Raw genomic sequence first — 19,335 nt, 5'->3', positions numbered from 1 at the left:
AACGTTGAAATGACTTGGAAATCCAAGTTGATTATACTTAAAAATTTAAGTGCAAATGTTTTTTTGCAATAAATGAAACTACATTTTACTATAGTAAATATTAAACCACAGTATTTTTATGTGGGTTTAATAGGCTTTATGCCCAGCTGCACTACTTCCTGAACTTCAGCCAGCTCCTTGTTTCCTGTCTGCCATTATTGGACAAACTGAATAATATAGGTGTGTCTGATTGTTGTTGTGATTACTGAGGTCAGGCACACCTGGATTAATCAGTTTGTCCAATAATGGCAGACAGGAAACAAGAAGCTGGCTGACGTTCAGGAAGTAGTGCAGCTGGGCATAAAGCCTATTGGAAATGCATTACATTACAGAAGTATAAAGCAAGAAGTTGAAGTTTTCTTTTATGTATGGTATATATATAAAATGTGTATTTATTTAAAAAAGTCTGCCTTTTAGCTTTTCTGCATTACCCAATATCATTTAATTGTGCAAATATGAAAAAACTATAAAGCTATAAAAACTGACTATAATTGTACTTATATTTAATAAAAGCGTATTATTATATAGGCTATAATAAGATTATAATTACTGTTATTTGCTGGCTGTCATGTTAGCTGCCCCCATATATCTGCTGCATTTCTGAACAGTTTGTCTTTGCTACTTTAATCACACATTTTACATATTTTTTTCCTATCGAAAACACTAACAAACAAGTACCTTTACATATGTGTTTACCCGATTCTGGCAATAATTAAACAAATAATTACTTGCTTCCAGTTCTAAAAGAAAGTCTTCAACACTAACATTTGTAACCTTTTCATTTTTGATCCAGATCATCCGTGTACTGAAGAAGATGGTGACTGTTTTGCCAGTAAGTTCATTATGTTTAAAAACCGTGGCATATTCAGATGACAGAAAGAGAGGTATTGCAGACATAGCCAGCAAGCGACCTAACAAAAGCCAGATCTCCTGCATTTAGACTCAATACCCAGCAGCACACCCACATACAGCACTGCACATGCCAGTTTAATGCTAACCTGCCAAGTGTCTGAAACTCACATACAGCACCATCCACAAATATCCCAATGCTAAAGCTGATCTGAACATGATGTGTGTGCCCGCGTGTGTCTACCCCACAGGGTGATGTGCTCATAACCAAGTGTATATACAATACAGAAGACAGGAACAAAGCTACCGTGGTAAGTACACATCAATGTAAAGAACATTCAATCAAACTTTTAATTCGATTGAGACTATATGAGGGTCACATACAGCTCAAGCATAGCAGCGTGTCATATATTGAATGTATAAATATAAAGTACAGGTGTTTATTTACTGTCATTTTAGCAGTGCTTTGTAGATAGAATGAAGTGCAGGCCGCATTTAAATAAGTTTATCCTGTGCAGGGCGGCTTTGGGATTATGGAAGAGATGTGCGTCAATTATGTGCATTATTACCCACGCACGCAGCTGGAGCTGTGCAAGAGTCACGTGGACCCGGATTACCTGCAGAAATACTTCAGCATCATTAACAGGTACGCGAGGAGCTCGAGGAACATTTGCCGAGACTAATTTGACACCAAAACATCAGACGCGACCCTTGCATGAAATTACATCGCGCACACTTCCGTGGAAGTCATCATTACGTAGCAAAGTGATGAAAACCCTAAAAATAGCATCGCAGGGGGAAATGATGTCGTGTATTACAGAGTTATGACCCAGTCGGGCTATTACAATAAACAGATACGTGAAACTGATGTCGGTGCTTTGAGACTAACATCCCGAGGACCGAGTGACTAGCAAATAGGTTTTCTTCGATGATGCATTGTACTTGCAAATTGCATTTTCCAATCCTTATAAGCAAACATTGAGGGATTATGATGGTGGTGGTGTCTTGCCCATCCAACCGTATAACTACAGTTTGTGTCCATTTGATTCAATTTCCTCTACTATATGTAGGTTTCAGGCACGTGAGAGCTGCACTTGTCCTCAAACAAGTGTTGAAGAGGAGTTCTCCTCGATAACCTGGGACTCCTTCAGCGGGGAGGTGTTGAACTCTCTCTACACCTCCTCACCCATCTCCATGCACTGTAACCAATCCACAGCTGAGCTCTTTCCTGTGAGTACATCTGCACATTTAAAGACCCTGTATTTAGTAACTACTTTATCTTATGCAAACTGCTCAAAGAATTGGCATTAAATTTGCATCATGTACCGTGAATGTTAAGCTGACAAATGAGAATTACGGAGTTGATTAAATAACTCCAGAAAATCTATCCGAAATGTCTGATTCCAATTTATGGTTGGGTAAAATATGGACAAACTCAACTGTTGGTTACAATTAACTTACAGTACAATAGAAACATTTGCTAATTTTACAGTTCCCCTAGAGTTACACATTTGATTTTTAGCGTTTTGGAATCTATTCAGCTGATCTCTGGGTCTGGCAGTACCACTTTTAGCATAGCTTAGCATAATCTATTGAATCTGATTAGACCATTAGCATCGCGTCCAAAAATAACTAAAGAGTTTTGATATTTTTCCTATTTAAAACTTGACCCTTCTGAGATTACATCGTGTACTAAGACCAACAGAAAATAAAAAGTTGCGATTTTCTAGGCAGATATGGTTAGGAACTTCAGTATACTCTAATTTAGCGTAATAATCTGAACTTTGCTGGCATACCATGGCTGCAGCAGGTGCAATGATATTACGCAGTGCCAGAAAATAGTCCCCTGCTATTATAAAGATATTTAAAGTTACCAAGGGGACTATTTTCGTGCGCTGCGTAATATCATTGTGCCTGCTGCAGCCATATTACGGCAGCAAATTCCTTACAATGCCCGAATAAGAGTATAGTTCCTAGCCCTATCAGCCTAGAAAATCGTAACTTTAAATTTTCTGTCAGTCTTAGTACACGATGTAACTACAGAAGAGTCAAGTTTTAAATAGGAAAAATATCCAAACTCTTGCACCATGCTAATGGTCTAATCAGATTCAATGAATTATGCTAAGCTATGCTAAAAGTGGTACCGCCAAACTCAGAGATCAGCTGAATGGATTCCAAAACGATAAAAATCAAATATTTATCTCTATGGGAGCTGGAAAATAAGCACATTTTTTAAAAAAGTGGAGTTTCCCTTTAAAGGGACAAATATTAAAATTACCCCATGATTTACTCACCCTCAAGCAATTTGAAATGCATATGCCCATCATCTTTCAGACAAACACATTTGGAGTTTTCCAAGCATATAATGAGAGAAAACACGGATCAGGGAACAAAGTCTGACTTTAAACTCCAAAAAAGTGCATTAATTTTAAACTTTATAAACTATAATAACTAGCTTCCGGTAAATGACGCCATCTTGGACTCACGCGATTCCCGAGAGTCACTGTGCAACGTACCCAGGGCCGCCTTAACCTAATGTGAGGCCCTGGGGCTGAGAGGTTTTGGAGGCCCCCCATACCCTCAATTTATAGTCTAATTAAAATGTAATATCTAGGTAATCTACATCATATAATGCATTAGTTTCTTTCAATACATAAAACAGTGAGTTTTCCCTCTTTGACCCAGAAAACACCATAATATCCATATATGTTTATTAACATATCACTGAGCCCACTTGAGCATAAACACAAGACACTTTATTTAACAACCACACACAGCAACTTGTGTTGAAAATAAAACAAAATTGTGTGAGAGTATATATGTTTATAAGCTTTATGTTTATATAGTTTTTGGAATATACAAATTTGCAGAAAATTGCCACTCACTAACTAAATGCTCAGCACAGTTTTAAAAATATAAGAATTTAAAGTTAGTTTTAAAGTGAAAATGCATTAATGTTAACAAAAGATAAGTCTTTATAAACAGAATCTTGTTTTTTAATCAGTTATTTATTTTGTAGGCCATTGAAGATATAGTATTCATTGTATTTAGTATTTATGCATGCATGTAAGTAGTTGTATAGGGACGGCACTCGTCAAACTTTTATGACCCCCTCCCCCACCCGGTGACAGTTGCTGTCTGACAGGTCGTTTTTATGACCCTTTGACAGGGGGGCGGGACCATCAATCAAAATCTGTACAAGTTGTCAACTTTAGACAGAAAGTATTTAATGGTTTTATTGCCGGTCATTTAGGGTGATTGTTTTTCCTGAGTGTGTTTTATGTTAAGCGTATGGTGTCATGTTTAATGACGGCTCGTGTTTCGACATTTACTGTTTATTGACATTTGATGTCAGATCTCAACCATCCTCCCACCTTTGCTCGCCCCGTGCGCTTCTCAATACTGACTTTCACACCGCGGGTGTGTTGTTGAATCTAAAGTTTTGCAACAGCATAAGTTTATTTAAAGGCAATCACTAATCATATATATATATATATATTAGATGTACCAGGCTACGCTTAAAGCCGATGTTTTCTATCGAGCTATAGTTTCTGATCAGACACAAAGTCTGAACTAAATAAAATTTTAAACGGTTCACGAAGTCCGGGAATCTTTTCATGACCTGGTCTACAGTTTCACGCGTATTAAAGAGCCGGCGGTGTCTGACAAAGCGTCGGGTGATTGTTCATATCTGTCATTTAAAATAAAGTTAATAAATGTAATTCTGTCCACTATGGCAAAATAGGAATTTATTTTAGATTTAGGGGAATCTTTAACCATGTCTCTGATTAAAACTTTTGATTGTAACATCACAAGTTATTTAATTAAATATTCTGTATACGGGTATAGTTTAAGCAATGACCTGAGCCATTACCTTCGGAGCCGTCAATACTACATTCTTTAGACGATAGTCTAAACTAAATAAATTTTTAAACGGTTCAGGAATTCCGTGAATCTTTTCATAACCTGCACTATAGTTTCACGCGTATTAAAGATCCGGCGGTGCCTGACAAAGCGCCGGGTGAGTGTTCATATCTGCCATTTTAAAATAATGTTAATAAATGTAATTCTGTCCACTATGGCAAAATAGGATTTTATTTTAGATTTAGTGGAATCTTTAACCAAGTCTCTGATTAAGACATGTGTATACGTGCACAGATGGTGACAGAGAAACTTATATATGACGTTAATAATCTTTTAAATGTTTTTAAGACGTATTCACCCCATTTTGGGGTTTTATTTTTAATTAAAGGCTTCTTAAAACATGTGTGAATATGTGTATATTATACAAAGAGTCTTATATTGTCTGCTCTGACAAAAATAAAGTATTTTTAGGTTTAGGGGAATTGACTGAGTGTGTCTTATAAATACAACTTGATAATACGTTTGTTTTGTAAAGAGACTTCTTTAAAGTCACGCAAGAATAAAATATTTTAGTTGTAACTGGTTAAACTTAAAGCCGATATTTTCTATCGAACTAGTCTATTTTCTGTTCAGACACAAAGTTTTCTGATGCTGATATTATGTCAGTGTGTGTTTGTGTGGGGGTCGTGTGATGTAATCTTTGAAAGTTTATGACCGAACCTTTATTGGGGAGCGACAAGAGATCTCCCGGAATCAGTTTGGATGGAGCAGAGCTGTTATACTCAAGTCTATTGGTATGTATGTGTTTCGCGGTGTTCGTTCCAGTATTTTGTATGATTTATTTAAAAACTAAAAATTCGATCTCTGGTATTGCAGCGAAATTGTCTAAACTGGTATTAACTATTCCTGGTAAATCGCAGAGAAGAGTGGCCTGAACAAAAAAGTCAGACCGAGACTAGAACCTCCCGCAGCGTAACACGGAAATCTTGGAACAAAAGAGACGCCGACTGGCTCGTGTTGTCCGGTGTGTTTTTATTTAATCCTGTTACAATAGATTTAAACAAACTGGTTTGGTTTAATATTTTCTAATAACATGTGTTATCTGTTTTAAAGGTTTGGATATCAGAGGCAAAGCGAACGTTGTGTGTACTATTGCAAAATATATAGCGGATCTCCACGGTACGTTTATCTTGCATAAGAAAATTTTTTTATTTAGATATTTGTCCTAATAACTTGTTTTTATCTGTTTACAGGTTAGGATACAGACCACAACGCTTTGGACGTATCTTTAAAAAAGATTAAAATCAGAGACTTTTTGGATTTGTCTGGGGACATTTTAAACATTTTGTGGCAAATTGGATTTAAAACATTTCGGATACTGGATACCTAGTTTGATTTGTCCACAGAGCTTGTTTAAGACGTTTTCACCGCATTTTAGGGTTTATTTTTAATTAAAGGCTTCTTAAAACATGTGTGAAAATGTGTATATTATACAATGAGTCTTATATTGTCTGCTCTGACATAAATAAATTTTTATATTAGATTTTAGATCAATTGACTGTGTGTGTTTTATGTCAAGCGTATGCTGTTATGTTTAATGACGGGCTCGTGTGACAGCTTGTGTTTAGGCATTTGATGTCAGATATCACCCTTCATCCCTCCTTTCGCACAAGACCAGCATTCTTTCACAGGGGTGCGTGTTGTAAAGCGATTAAAGATTTCTAAAACTCAATGTTGGTAAAACAATCCCCCATTACGGTGTCAAAAAAGTAAAATGTTTATTTTAGATTTAGACAAATCATGAACAATGCTACGATTAAAACATTTGTTTGTAACATCACAAGTTATTTAATGAAATATTCCGTATACGTGTATAGTTTAAGCAATGATCTGAGCCATAACCTTCCGAGCCGGCAATACTATAATCTTTAGACGAAAGTCTAAACTAAATAAAATTTTAAACGATTCATGAGTTCCGTGAATCTTTTCATGACCTGCTCTATAGATTCACACGTATTAAAGATCCGACGGTGCCTGACAAAGCGCCGGGTGAGTGTTCATATATGCCGTTTTAAAATAATCTTAATAAATGTAATTCTGTCCACTATGACAAAATAGGATTTTATTTTAGATTTAGGGGAGTCTTTAACCAAGTCTCTGACTAAGACATGTGTATACGTGCACAGATGGTGACAGAGAAACTTATATATGACGTTAATAAACTTTTAAATGTTTTTAAGACGTATTCACCCCATTTTGGGGTTTTATTTTTAATTAAAGGCTTCTTAAAACATGTGTTAATATGTGTATATTATACAAAGAGTCTTATAGTGTCTGCTCTGACAAAAATAAATTATTATTTTAGATTTTAGGACAAATGACTGCGTCTATCTTATAAATACAACTTGATATATACGTTTGTTTTGTCAATAGACTTCTTTAAAGTCACGCAAGAATAAAATATTTTAGTTGTAACTGGTTAAACTTAAATGTACTATTATCTATTTAACTATAAGCTATATTTTCTGAGCAGATATTTTTCTGTTTCTGATGCTGGTCTTATAACAGTGTGTTGGAGATGATGGCTGTTCACAGCAGGTGGCGGGTTGTAAACTAGGGTCTTTTTAAAACTGTAGTGGTAAAAAATGTAATAGCACATTGACAAAAATAAAGCATTTGGTTGTAACAAATTATTTAATGAAATATTCAGTATGTGTATAGCGATGAACGGTGTCAAAATCACCGGGGTCCCAACAATACTATAGTCTTTAGACTAAAGGGTATTTATTTTAATATAAATAAAATCTTAATCTTTTCGTGCACAATATTCTGATCACGCCATTAGATTGTGTACCAGCGTTTACAATAGAGAACATACGCGGATGAGTGTTCATATACACCGATAAGAAACTTTTTTTTAAACGATTAAAGACATTTTCAAATCATCTTATGGGGTTTGTTTTAAATTAATGACATCTTAAAACCAACAGGGAATATGTGTTTATTACACAATAAAATGTAATTCTGGCCGCTCTGACAAAATAAGGGTTTAATTTTAGATTTAGTGAATTCTTTAATCAAGGCTCTGATTAAAACACATGAATGCGCGAACCACAGTTGCCAGAGAACGTACGCTGAGGCGCTCTTATGGCTTTAAGAACCTTTTTATTGTTTAAGACATTTTGACCCCATTTCCTGGTTTTGTGTCCGCTGTGGATCCCAACCTCTATGTGTTTATTATACAACAAATGCAATTCTGTCAGCATTTCTAATTTAGAACGCCTTTGATTTAAACATGAGGGTTTTAAAATGAAACGGCCATGTGACTTTTATGACAAAAGCTATTCGATCTTAATTTTTTGTTTTAACATCCAAAAGTTTTATACACAGTCCATAATTAAACAACTAGGTGTGTATGAGTAAGATTATATCTAATGTCACACGAGCAGCACCAAATCGCGCATGTGTCTGTGTGTGTGTGTGTGTGTGCATCCAGGCTGTTTATGTGTGGGCGTGTTTATGAGCCTGTGTCTTTGCAAGGTGTGTGTGCGTGTGTGTGTGCGTGTGTGTGTGTGTGTTTGCATGGGGGTCTATGATGTCTCTGTTTGTTACTAAAGTTTTGATATTAAGTCTGTGTCCTCATTGACAATAAGTAAGGGTTTTTTAGATGTAGGCTTTATTACACAGATACTGATTAAATCATGTTATGCATTATTTGCGATTTAAAGAAACTTAAAAGGTTTAAGACATTTTATCTCACATTGTGGTGTTGTTTTTTAATTAATGTAACCTTAAAACCCTCTGTTATCCATTTAGGGAACAATAAAATGTTAGCAAATATTATTTATCAAAGTTGACGATGTTATAAGCCAGGATGTCACTAACGTGACAACAAACATTTATTTAAAGACAAAACATTTTAACAAAATTGCCATGGCTTACAGAGACACACTAGACTTAATAATAAAAATAAAAATATACTATTCGAACATCCTAACCTGGTATTAGGTTAGATTAGGTTTTAAGGTCAATCAGTGTCTTTAGCTTTACAACTTACAGCACAAAACCCCCCAATGACAGGATTTTTATGAAGTGGAGCAGACCCTTGGTATGCCTGTGGGGTTAGGTACAACTAAGGTCAACATCTATCAGTGCATAATAAGCAAACATGAAATTATATTTTAACTATGGTTTGTTAATGATGTTGCTAGGTTCGCGTATTTTTCTGAAACAAACTTTTCTTTTCAAACTTAGTTAGGATACACACGTTTGTCGCCTCAAACACCTGATCAAAGTTTTTCTTCGCTAGCGACAACTAATGTCTGAGATTTTGTAAATTCATCAGATGTTTCTTACTTGTGTATTTTCTTAAACAAACTTTTTCTTTTCAATCTTAGACAGTCTTCATACGTTTGTCTTTCGATAAGTTGTTCATAGTTTTTCTTCGCTAGTGTCAACTCATGTATGAGATTTGTAAATTTCATCATATGTTCTTACATGTGTATTTTCTGAAACAAATTTATGCTTTTCAAACTCAGGTAGTCATCATACTTTTGTCTCTACATACATTTGTTCAAAGTTTCTTGTAGCTAGTGTCAACTGATGTCTGAGATTTTGTAAATTCAACAGATGGTCTTACGTGTGTATTTCTTAAACAAACATGTTGTTGTTCAAACTTAGGCAGTGTTCATACGTTTGTCTTTTCATAAGTTGTTCATAGTTTTTATTTGTTAGCGTCAACTAATGACAGAGATTTTGTAAACTCATCAGATTCAAACAAAACTCATTCATTTCTGTAGTTTATGTAACACCTTGTCAAACTCTTAAAGGTAGTACTATCTGTTTAAAACAACAATGCAGAGTATTTTAGATTTACTTGATAAATCTTTTACATCAAATCAAACTAGGATAGCAATACGTTTGAATCTGTAACAGGTGATACCACCAATAGCGTGTTGTACATAACAAAGTCTGTAAAATAATAAAGATTGATTAGGTTTTTATTTAGTAAACCTTTTAACACAAAGTGTAGAGTCTTTTGTATGTAACAACAAAGATGCGATGAAACAACGCAAAACAAGAGAGGATGCGTTTGTTAAAACACATATAAATTAAGATGCATACATCTACAAATGGGGCAATGTCTTTAATCTATTGGTCCCGAATTTAGAGGCTATACGGCCAAACTATTTCAAACATTGCCCCATTTGTAGATGTATGCATCTTAATTTATATGTGTTTTAACAAACGCATCCTCTCTTGTTTTGCGTTGTTTCATCGCATCTTTGTTGTTACATACAAAAGACTCTACACTTTGTGTTAAAAGGTTTACTAAATAAAAACCTAATCAATCTTTATTATTTTACAGACTTTGTTATGTACAACACGCTATTGGTGGTATCACCTGTTACAGATTCAAACGTATTGCTATCCTAGTTTGATTTGATGTAAAAGATTTATCAAGTAAATCTAAAATACTCTGCATTGTTGTTTTAAACAGATAGTACTACCTTTAAGAGTTTGACAAGGTGTTACATAAACTACAGAAATGAATGAGTTTTGTTTGAATCTGATGAGTTTACAAAATCTCTGTCATTAGTTGACGCTAACAAATAAAAACTATGAACAACTTATGAAAAGACAAACGTATGAACACTGCCTAAGTTTGAACAACAACATGTTTGTTTAAGAAATACACACGTAAGACCATCTGTTGAATTTACAAAATCTCAGACATCAGTTGACACTAGCTACAAGAAACTTTGAACAAATGTATGTAGAGACAAAAGTATGATGACTACCTGAGTTTGAAAAGCATAAATTTGTTTCAGAAAATACACATGTAAGAACATATGATGAAATTTACAAATCTCATACATGAGTTGACACTAGCGAAGAAAAACTATGAACAACTTATCGAAAGACAAACGTATGAAGACTGTCTAAGATTGAAAAGAAAAAGTTTGTTTAAGAAAATACACAAGTAAGAAACATCTGATGAATTTACAAAATCTCAGACATTAGTTGTCGCTAGCGAAGAAAAACTTTGATCAGGTGTTTGAGGCGACAAACGTGTGTATCCTAACTAAGTTTGAAAAGAAAAGTTTGTTTCAGAAAAATACGCGAACCTAGCAACATCATTAACAAACCATAGTTAAAATATAATTTCATGTTTGCTTATTATGCACTGATAGATGTTGACCTTAGTTGTACCTAACCCCACAGGCATACCAAGGGTCTGCTCCACTTCATAAAAATCCTGTCATTGGGGGGTTTTGTGCTGTAAGTTGTAAAGCTAAAGACACTGATTGACCTTAAAACCTAATCTAACCTAATACCAGGTTAGGATGTTCGAATAGTATATTTTTATTTTTATTATTAAGTCTAGTGTGTCTCTGTAAGCCATGGCAATTTTGTTAAAATGTTTTGTCTTTAAATAAATGTTTGTTGTCACGTTAGTGACATCCTGGCTTATAACATCGTCAACTTTGATAAATAATATTTGCTAACATTTTATTGTTCCCTAAATGGATAACAGAGGGTTTTAAGGTTACATTAATTAAAAAACAACACCACAATGTGAGATAAAATGTCTTAAACCTTTTAAGTTTCTTTAAATCGCAAATAATGCATAACATGATTTAATCAGTATCTGTGTAATAAAGCCTACATCTAAAAAACCCTTACTTATTGTCAATGAGGACACAGACTTAATATCAAAACTTTAGTAACAAACAGAGACATCATAGACCCCCATGCAAACACACACACACACACGCACACACACACGCACACACACCTTGCAAAGACACAGGCTCATAAACACGCCCACACATAAACAGCCTGGATGCACACACACACACACACACAGACACATGCGCGATTTGGTGCTGCTCGTGTGACATTAGATATAATCTTACTCATACACACCTAGTTGTTTAATTATGGACTGTGTATAAAACTTTTGGATGTTAAAACAAAAAATTAAGATCGAATAGCTTTTGTCATAAAAGTCACATGGCCGTTTCATTTTAAAACCCTCATGTTTAAATCAAAGGCGTTCTAAATTAGAAATGCTGACAGAATTGCATTTGTTGTATAATAAACACATAGAGGTTGGGATCCACAGCGGACACAAAACCAGGAAATGGGGTCAAAATGTCTTAAACAATAAAAAGGTTCTTAAAGCCATAAGAGCGCCTCAGCGTACGTTCTCTGGCAACTGTGGTTCGCGCATTCATGTGTTTTAATCAGAGCCTTGATTAAAGAATTCACTAAATCTAAAATTAAACCCTTATTTTGTCAGAGCGGCCAGAATTACATTTTATTGTGTAATAAACACATATTCCCTGTTGGTTTTAAGATGTCGTTAATTTAAAACAAACCCCATAAGATGATTTGAAAATGTCTTTAATCGTTTAAAAAAAAGTTTCTTATCGGTGTATATGAACACTCATCCGCGTATGTTCTCTATTGTAAACGCTGGTACACAATCTAATGGCGTGATCAGAATATTGTGCACGAAAAGATTAAGATTTTATTTATATTAAAATAAATACCCTTTAGTCTAAAGACTATAGTATTGTTGGGACCCCGGTGATTTTGACACCGTTCATCGCTATACACATACTGAATATTTCATTAAATAATTTGTTACAACCAAATGCTTTATTTTTGTCAATGTGCTATTACATTTTTTACCACTACAGTTTTAAAAAGACCCTAGTTTACAACCCGCCACCTGCTGTGAACAGCCATCATCTCCAACACACTGTTATAAGACCAGCATCAGAAACAGAAAAATATCTGCTCAGAAAATATAGCTTATAGTTAAATAGATAATAGTACATTTAAGTTTAACCAGTTACAACTAAAATATTTTATTCTTGCGTGACTTTAAAGAAGTCTATTGACAAAACAAACGTATATATCAAGTTGTATTTATAAGATAGACGCAGTCATTTGTCCTAAAATCTAAAATAATAATTTATTTTTGTCAGAGCAGACACTATAAGACTCTTTGTATAATATACACATATTAACACATGTTTTAAGAAGCCTTTAATTAAAAATAAAACCCCAAAATGGGGTGAATACGTCTTAAAAACATTTAAAAGTTTATTAACGTCATATATAAGTTTCTCTGTCACCATCTGTGCACGTATACACATGTCTTAGTCAGAGACTTGGTTAAAGACTCCCCTAAATCTAAAATAAAATCCTATTTTGTCATAGTGGACAGAATTACATTTATTAAGATTATTTTAAAACGGCATATATGAACACTCACCCGGCGCTTTGTCAGGCACCGTCGGATCTTTAATACGTGTGAATCTATAGAGCAGGTCATGAAAAGATTCACGGAACTCATGAATCGTTTAAAATTTTATTTAGTTTAGACTTTCGTCTAAAGATTATAGTATTGCCGGCTCGGAAGGTTATGGCTCAGATCATTGCTTAAACTATACACGTATACGGAATATTTCATTAAATAACTTGTGATGTTACAAACAAATGTTTTAATCGTAGCATTGTTCATGATTTGTCTAAATCTAAAATAAACATTTTACTTTTTTGACACCGTAATGGGGGATTGTTTTACCAACATTGAGTTTTAGAAATCTTTAATCGCTTTACAACACGCACCCCTGTGAAAGAATGCTGGTCTTGTGCGAAAGGAGGGATGAAGGGTGATATCTGACATCAAATGCCTAAACACAAGCTGTCACACGAGCCCGTCATTAAACATAACAGCATACGCTTGACATAAAACACACACAGTCAATTGATCTAAAATCTAATATAAAAATTTATTTATGTCAGAGCAGACAATATAAGACTCATTGTATAATATACACATTTTCACACATGTTTTAAGAAGCCTTTAATTAAAAATAAACCCTAAAATGCGGTGAAAACGTCTTAAACAAGCTCTGTGGACAAATCAAACTAGGTATCCAGTATCCGAAATGTTTTAAATCCAATTTGCCACAAAATGTTTAAAATGTCCCCAGACAAATCCAAAAAGTCTCTGATTTTAATCTTTTTTAAAGATACGTCCAAAGCGTTGTGGTCTGTATCCTAACCTGTAAACAGATAAAAACAAGTTATTAGGACAAATATCTAAATAAAAAAATTTTCTTATGCAAGATAAACGTACCGTGGAGATCCGCTATATATTTTGCAATAGTACACACAACGTTCGCTTTGCCTCTGATATCCAAACCTTTAAAACAGATAACACATGTTATTAGAAAATATTAAACCAAACCAGTTTGTTTAAATCTATTGTAACAGGATTAAATAAAAACACACCGGACAACACGAGCCAGTCGGCGTCTCTTTTGTTCCAAGATTTCCGTGTTACGCTGCGGGAGGTTCTAGTCTCGGTCTGACTTTTTTGTTCAGGCCACTCTTCTCTGCGATTTACCAGGAATAGTTAATACCAGTTTAGACAATTTCGCTGCAATACCAGAGATCGAATTTTTAGTTTTTAAATAAATCATACAAAATACTGGAACGAACACCGCGAAACACATACATACCAATAGACTTGAGTATAACAGCTCTGCTCCATCCAAACTGATTCCGGGAGATCTCTTGTCGCTCCCCAATAAAGGTTCGGTCATAAACTTTCAAAGATTACATCACACGACCCCCACACAAACACACACTGACATAATATCAGCATCAGAAAACTTTGTGTCTGAACAGAAAATAGACTAGTTCGATAGAAAATATCGGCTTTAAGTTTAACCAGTTACAACTAAAATATTTTATTCTTGCGTGACTTTAAAGAAGTCTCTTTACAAAACAAACGTATTATCAAGTTGTATTTATAAGACACACTCAGTCAATTCCCCTAAACCTAAAAATACTTTATTTTTGTCAGAGCAGACAATATAAGACTCTTTGTATAATATACACATATTCACACATGTTTTAAGAAGCCTTTAATTAAAAATAAAACCCCAAAATGGGGTGAATACGTCTTAAAAACATTTAAAAGATTATTAACGTCATATATAAGTTTCTCTGTCACCATCTGTGCACGTATACACATGTCTTAATCAGAGACTTGGTTAAAGATTCCACTAAATCTAAAATAAAATCCTATTTTGCCATAGTGGACAGAATTACATTTATTAACATTATTTTAAAATGGCAGATATGAACACTCACCCGGCGCTTTGTCAGGCACCGCCGGATCTTTAATACGCGTGAAACTATAGTGCAGGTTATGAAAAGATTCACGGAATTCCTGAACCGTTTAAAAATTTATTTAGTTTAGACTATCGTCTAAAGAATGTAGTATTGACGGCTCCGAAGGTAATGGCTCAGGTCATTGCTTAAACTATACCCGTATACAGAATATTTAATTAAATAACTTGTGATGTTACAATCAAAAGTTTTAATCAGAGACATGGTTAAAGATTCCCCTAAATCTAAAATAAATTCCTATTTTGCCATAGTGGACAGAATTACATTTATTAACTTTATTTTAAATGACAGATATGAACAATCACCCGACGCTTTGTCAGACACCGCCGGCTCTTTAATACGCGTGAAACTGTAGACCAGGTCATGAAAAGATTCCCGGACTTCGTGAACCGTTTAAAATTTTATTTAGTTCAGACTTTGTGTCTGATCAGAAACTATAGCTCGATAGAAAACATCGGCTTTAAGCGTAGCCTGGTACATCTAATATATATATATATATATGATTAGTGATTGCCTTTAAATAAACTTATGCTGTTGCAAAACTTTAGATTCAACAACACACCCGCGGTGTGAAAGTCAGTATTGAGAAGCGCACGGGGCGAGCAAAGGTGGGAGGATGGTTGAGATCTGACATCAAATGTCAATAAACAGTAAATGTCGAAACACGAGCCGTCATTAAACATGACACCATACGCTTAACATAAAACACACTCAGGAAAAACAATCACCCTAAATGACCGGCAATAAAACCATTAAATACTTTCTGTCTAAAGTTGACAACTTGTACAGATTTTGATTGATGGTCCCGCCCCCCTGTCAAAGGGTCATAAAAACGACCTGTCAGACAGCAACTGTCACCGGGTGGGGGAGGGGGTCATAAAAGTTTGACGAGTGCCGTCCCTATACAACTACTCATGTAAAACGAACACGTATGAATATGCACAAAACAGACAGGGAACATACCTGTATATAAGATCTTTAGATAAGGAGATAATAAATATGAATGGTGCGATCAGGGGATGATCATTTGAGATGGTCTTGTCGCGCTTTGACTTGCACATTTACCGTTGCGTCATCTTTCTAAACCAACAGATGTGTGTACTGTGAGCTAACGTCGCGTCAAACTACAGCGCTCCAGCTGCGCACGCGTCACTGATGTAAACGCGAGTACTTAAACTTAAACTTAATAACAACTAACAGCATTATGTGCGGGAACTCCTTTCTTTATTTGGCGGCCGCGGCACAGTATCTTGCGCACAGTTGGAGAGACTTCTGCATGCCAGAGACTCAGCTGCACAAGCACAGAGAGAGCGAGCGAGCGAGCGCGCGCGCGAAAGAGAGAGAGACCTGCACCTCAGTGCTTATTATGAAATTTCAGAAATTACTCTTTCATTTGTTGGTGGATTATTTCCCGTTTCTCTGTCACACTCAGTCTAACATGCAGGAATGCCAAGTTGACAACGCGCACTTAATTACATTATGCGGAATAGAAAAATCTGTTACGTCTGATATTTTATTTCACGGTAAGTTACCACAGACCAATCAGCAGCCATGTAACGTGCAGTTAGAGTGATTGACAGATAACCTGACAAGTTACAAAACAATATGAACGTGAACTTGGGAGGCCCCTGGGCTTCAGCCCAGGTTAGCCCGTGCATTAAGGCGGCCTTGAACGTACCCATGGCAACCAGCGCTCACTTCGCTAAAATTCTTGTAAATTGCGCAAGTCCAAGATGGCACCGTTACTTGAAGCTAGTTATTACAGTTTATAAAGTTTGAAATATGGTTATTTTCCTTAATAAATCGCATCAATTACCCGCAGAAGACTTTTATTACCCTTTGGAGCTATGTATGTGAATGCACTTTTTTGGGATTCAAAGTCAAAAGTTGTTCCTTGATCCCCGTTTTCTCCCATTTTAAGTTAGGAAAAAAGTACACTTCCTAACGTAAAAATATATATAAAATATTTTTGTGATTGGATGCAGTTGCTAGGGACTTCATTTGGACAACTTTAAAGGCGATTTTCTCCATATTATTATTTTATGCATAATCAGATTCCAGTTTTTATAATATGTATCTTGGCCAAATATTGTCCTTTCCTAACAAACCATGACCAATGAAAAGCTATTTATTCAGCTGTCTCAGCATCTCAAATGCATAAATTGAACCATATGACTGGTTTTGTGGTCCAGGGTCTGAAATTTGGACCTTAACAACAAACTGATTTGCAAATGAACATGATCCTTATCCATGTATTTTTGCTTTAGGGAGAATGGCAGAAGCAAGAAATCCCAGTGGTTACAGCAGAACTCCAGAGAGCCCCATACCCATGTGAATTAAACCACCGATCGACCTCTCTGAATGAAAACCCTACAGAGGTCAAGCCTCCAAATAGTGGCTGATGGCCTCTGCGTCTTGCAGAGCTCAACACTTTACCGGTCTGCTTGCTCACAAACAAAGTGTTGCAGCCGGTACAACATGGAGGAAATGTGATGTAACAATGAATGAAAATAAATTACCTGAGTGTTTTATCATGTTTATATCAGTATATAACAGAAGCAACAGTGCTACTGTAGTAATATTAACACGATTTGGGTGTAGACAAAAAGATTTCAGTACTCACACAAAATTTGGCTAATTAATTAATTTATTTATTTTTCGCTTCTAATTTCAAGTTTAATTCAACACCTGGTGTCCGATTATCAAAAACAACAATGTCCATTTTGCATTAATAATTAAAATTTGTCCAATTGTGTTTGATCACTTGTCACACCGGATGTTGAATGTCAGGAAGATTGAAAATTCACATATGCATACAACAGTGTATACTACAGGAAACAGTTTGTTATTAATTAGCACCTAATTTTACACCAAAAATTTCCACCAGGAAAGTAAAGTCATGTTGTTCTCGCACTAACACAAATACAGTATGATAAATTTATAACAAATTCACACTGTCCATTTAAACAACAGATGGACAGCTTAGAGGAAAACTTCACAAAGAATTACAAGCAATGAGTTGAATGAATTCACAGCACGACCTGCATAAATTTTAGCTTCTGTCACGTCTGGGAAATACAGCATATGATTATATAACCTGTACACATGACATGTTTACATTTTTGGCAATTTATCACACTATTATATTATGCATTATAAGTTTTTACCCATTGATTAGCATCTTTATTGTACAGCTATATTCTATGAAAAAAGGTTAAGACCTGCTATCCAAGAGATGCCCAATGAAATAAAATTTTGGAAAAATACTGTAAAAATGTAATTTACTCAGCCTTGTGCTTTACCAAACCTATATGATTTTATTTTGTGAAATACAAAAGGCACAATGTTCATGCTGCTCGTTCAGTACAATGACATTGAGTGGTATGGCAGTATTGCATTATTTGGGAAAATGGACATGTAGATGTGCTAAACATGTTTTTGCAACGGCATAATGGCAAGTAAATAATGTAAATTTGTATGTAAACTATTTCTTAAGGTACAGAATCATTGTTTTAACACTACCTTAATACACCACCAGGTCATTTCTAAAATTCACATTACATTAGTTCTGTATTCCTCCATGACCCAAAACAGCAGATGACCACTTTATGACACCGTCTATAAATACAGAAAAACAGCATTTTGCTTCATCTGGCATGCTGATGGTTATTAGTGTTTTATAAAGGGCCTGTAAACATTGAGCTTCCTTTGCCCAAAACTTAAGTTCTGAGAGTTTCTTCAGAGTTAAATTCCGGCTTTGTTCACTTCGTTCTCATCCTATGGAGAACTGTAGATTCCTTTAACACGCTTGTTCTCGGGGTCAAAGGGAGATTTCAAGTGAGCTGTGGCTTTATATGTGACACCCATCCTCTCCAAAGTGAATTCTCCACTGCGGACAAAATCAGGGCTCACCTGGCAAGATTGAAATGCACACATTTGGTGGATTTATGTTAAAAGTTGACATTTCAGCAGTAAAGTGGTTGAAAAAATGTGAGGCGTGTAATTTTGGCACAAATATGAACCATTTTAGACATTTTAGGCTGTGTTTGGGTGCTAACATGTTACTCAACATATTTTTTACTACTACTACTACTACTACTACTGTTAATAATTATTTTAATAATGTTAATTAATTATTTTAATACTACTAATAATACTAACAATATTATTATTATTATTATTATTGTTATTATTATTATTAACAACAACAACAACAATAATCTGTATTATATTAATAATAATAAAAAACCAATACTAGTAATAACAATAAAAATAACAATAATAATAATATTAATGATTATGTTAAAAATGATAATAATTATAACAACAACAACAACAACAATAATAATAATAACAATGATG

The 19,335-nt window shown here is 34.9% G+C and overlaps 2 protein-coding genes and 2 long non-coding RNA genes across 5 annotated transcripts in view; 2 read left to right on the top strand and 2 right to left on the bottom strand.

Moving 5' to 3' along the window:
- The window catches only part of dbh (dopamine beta-hydroxylase (dopamine beta-monooxygenase)), a 31,354-nt gene extending 13,850 nt beyond the window's left edge, over positions 1 to 17,504 (top strand). The window contains exons 8-12 of the mRNA XM_065290379.2: positions 833 to 871; positions 1,140 to 1,199; positions 1,407 to 1,534; positions 1,959 to 2,118; positions 17,241 to 17,504. Coding sequence (XP_065146451.1) covers positions 833 to 871; positions 1,140 to 1,199; positions 1,407 to 1,534; positions 1,959 to 2,118; positions 17,241 to 17,375 — 522 coding nt within the window. The 3' untranslated portion in view covers positions 17,376 to 17,504. The remainder of the gene's footprint in view (positions 1 to 832; positions 872 to 1,139; positions 1,200 to 1,406; positions 1,535 to 1,958; positions 2,119 to 17,240) is intronic.
- On the top strand, positions 3,963 to 6,300 carry LOC135785513 (uncharacterized). Its single transcript, XR_010546611.2, has 4 exons — positions 3,963 to 5,546; positions 5,629 to 5,776; positions 5,866 to 5,931; positions 6,006 to 6,300. It is a non-coding gene; the product is annotated as an uncharacterized lncRNA (long non-coding RNA).
- On the bottom strand, positions 13,544 to 15,868 carry LOC135785512 (uncharacterized). The gene is made up of 4 exons (XR_010546610.2): positions 14,298 to 15,868; positions 14,068 to 14,215; positions 13,913 to 13,978; positions 13,544 to 13,838 (listed from the first exon to the last, which is right to left on the bottom strand). It is a non-coding gene; the product is annotated as an uncharacterized lncRNA (long non-coding RNA).
- A 934-nt stretch (positions 17,505 to 18,438) lies between the features above and the next one.
- Positions 18,439 to 19,335, bottom strand: part of sardh (sarcosine dehydrogenase) — a 53,025-nt gene continuing 52,128 nt past the window's right edge. For both annotated transcript variants that reach the window (XM_065290377.2, XM_073816067.1), the window contains one exon: positions 18,439 to 18,885. In XM_065290377.2, the coding sequence (XP_065146449.1) occupies positions 18,751 to 18,885 (135 nt within the window). In that variant the 3' untranslated portion in view covers positions 18,439 to 18,750. The remainder of the gene's footprint in view (positions 18,886 to 19,335) is intronic.

Source organism: Paramisgurnus dabryanus, chromosome 10 (assembly GCF_030506205.2).
Source record: "Paramisgurnus dabryanus chromosome 10, PD_genome_1.1, whole genome shotgun sequence".
Taxonomy (NCBI): domain Eukaryota; kingdom Metazoa; phylum Chordata; class Actinopteri; order Cypriniformes; family Cobitidae; genus Paramisgurnus; species Paramisgurnus dabryanus.
Note: the sequence above shows the minus strand (reverse complement) of the source record. Positions and strands in the feature narration are given on the sequence as shown.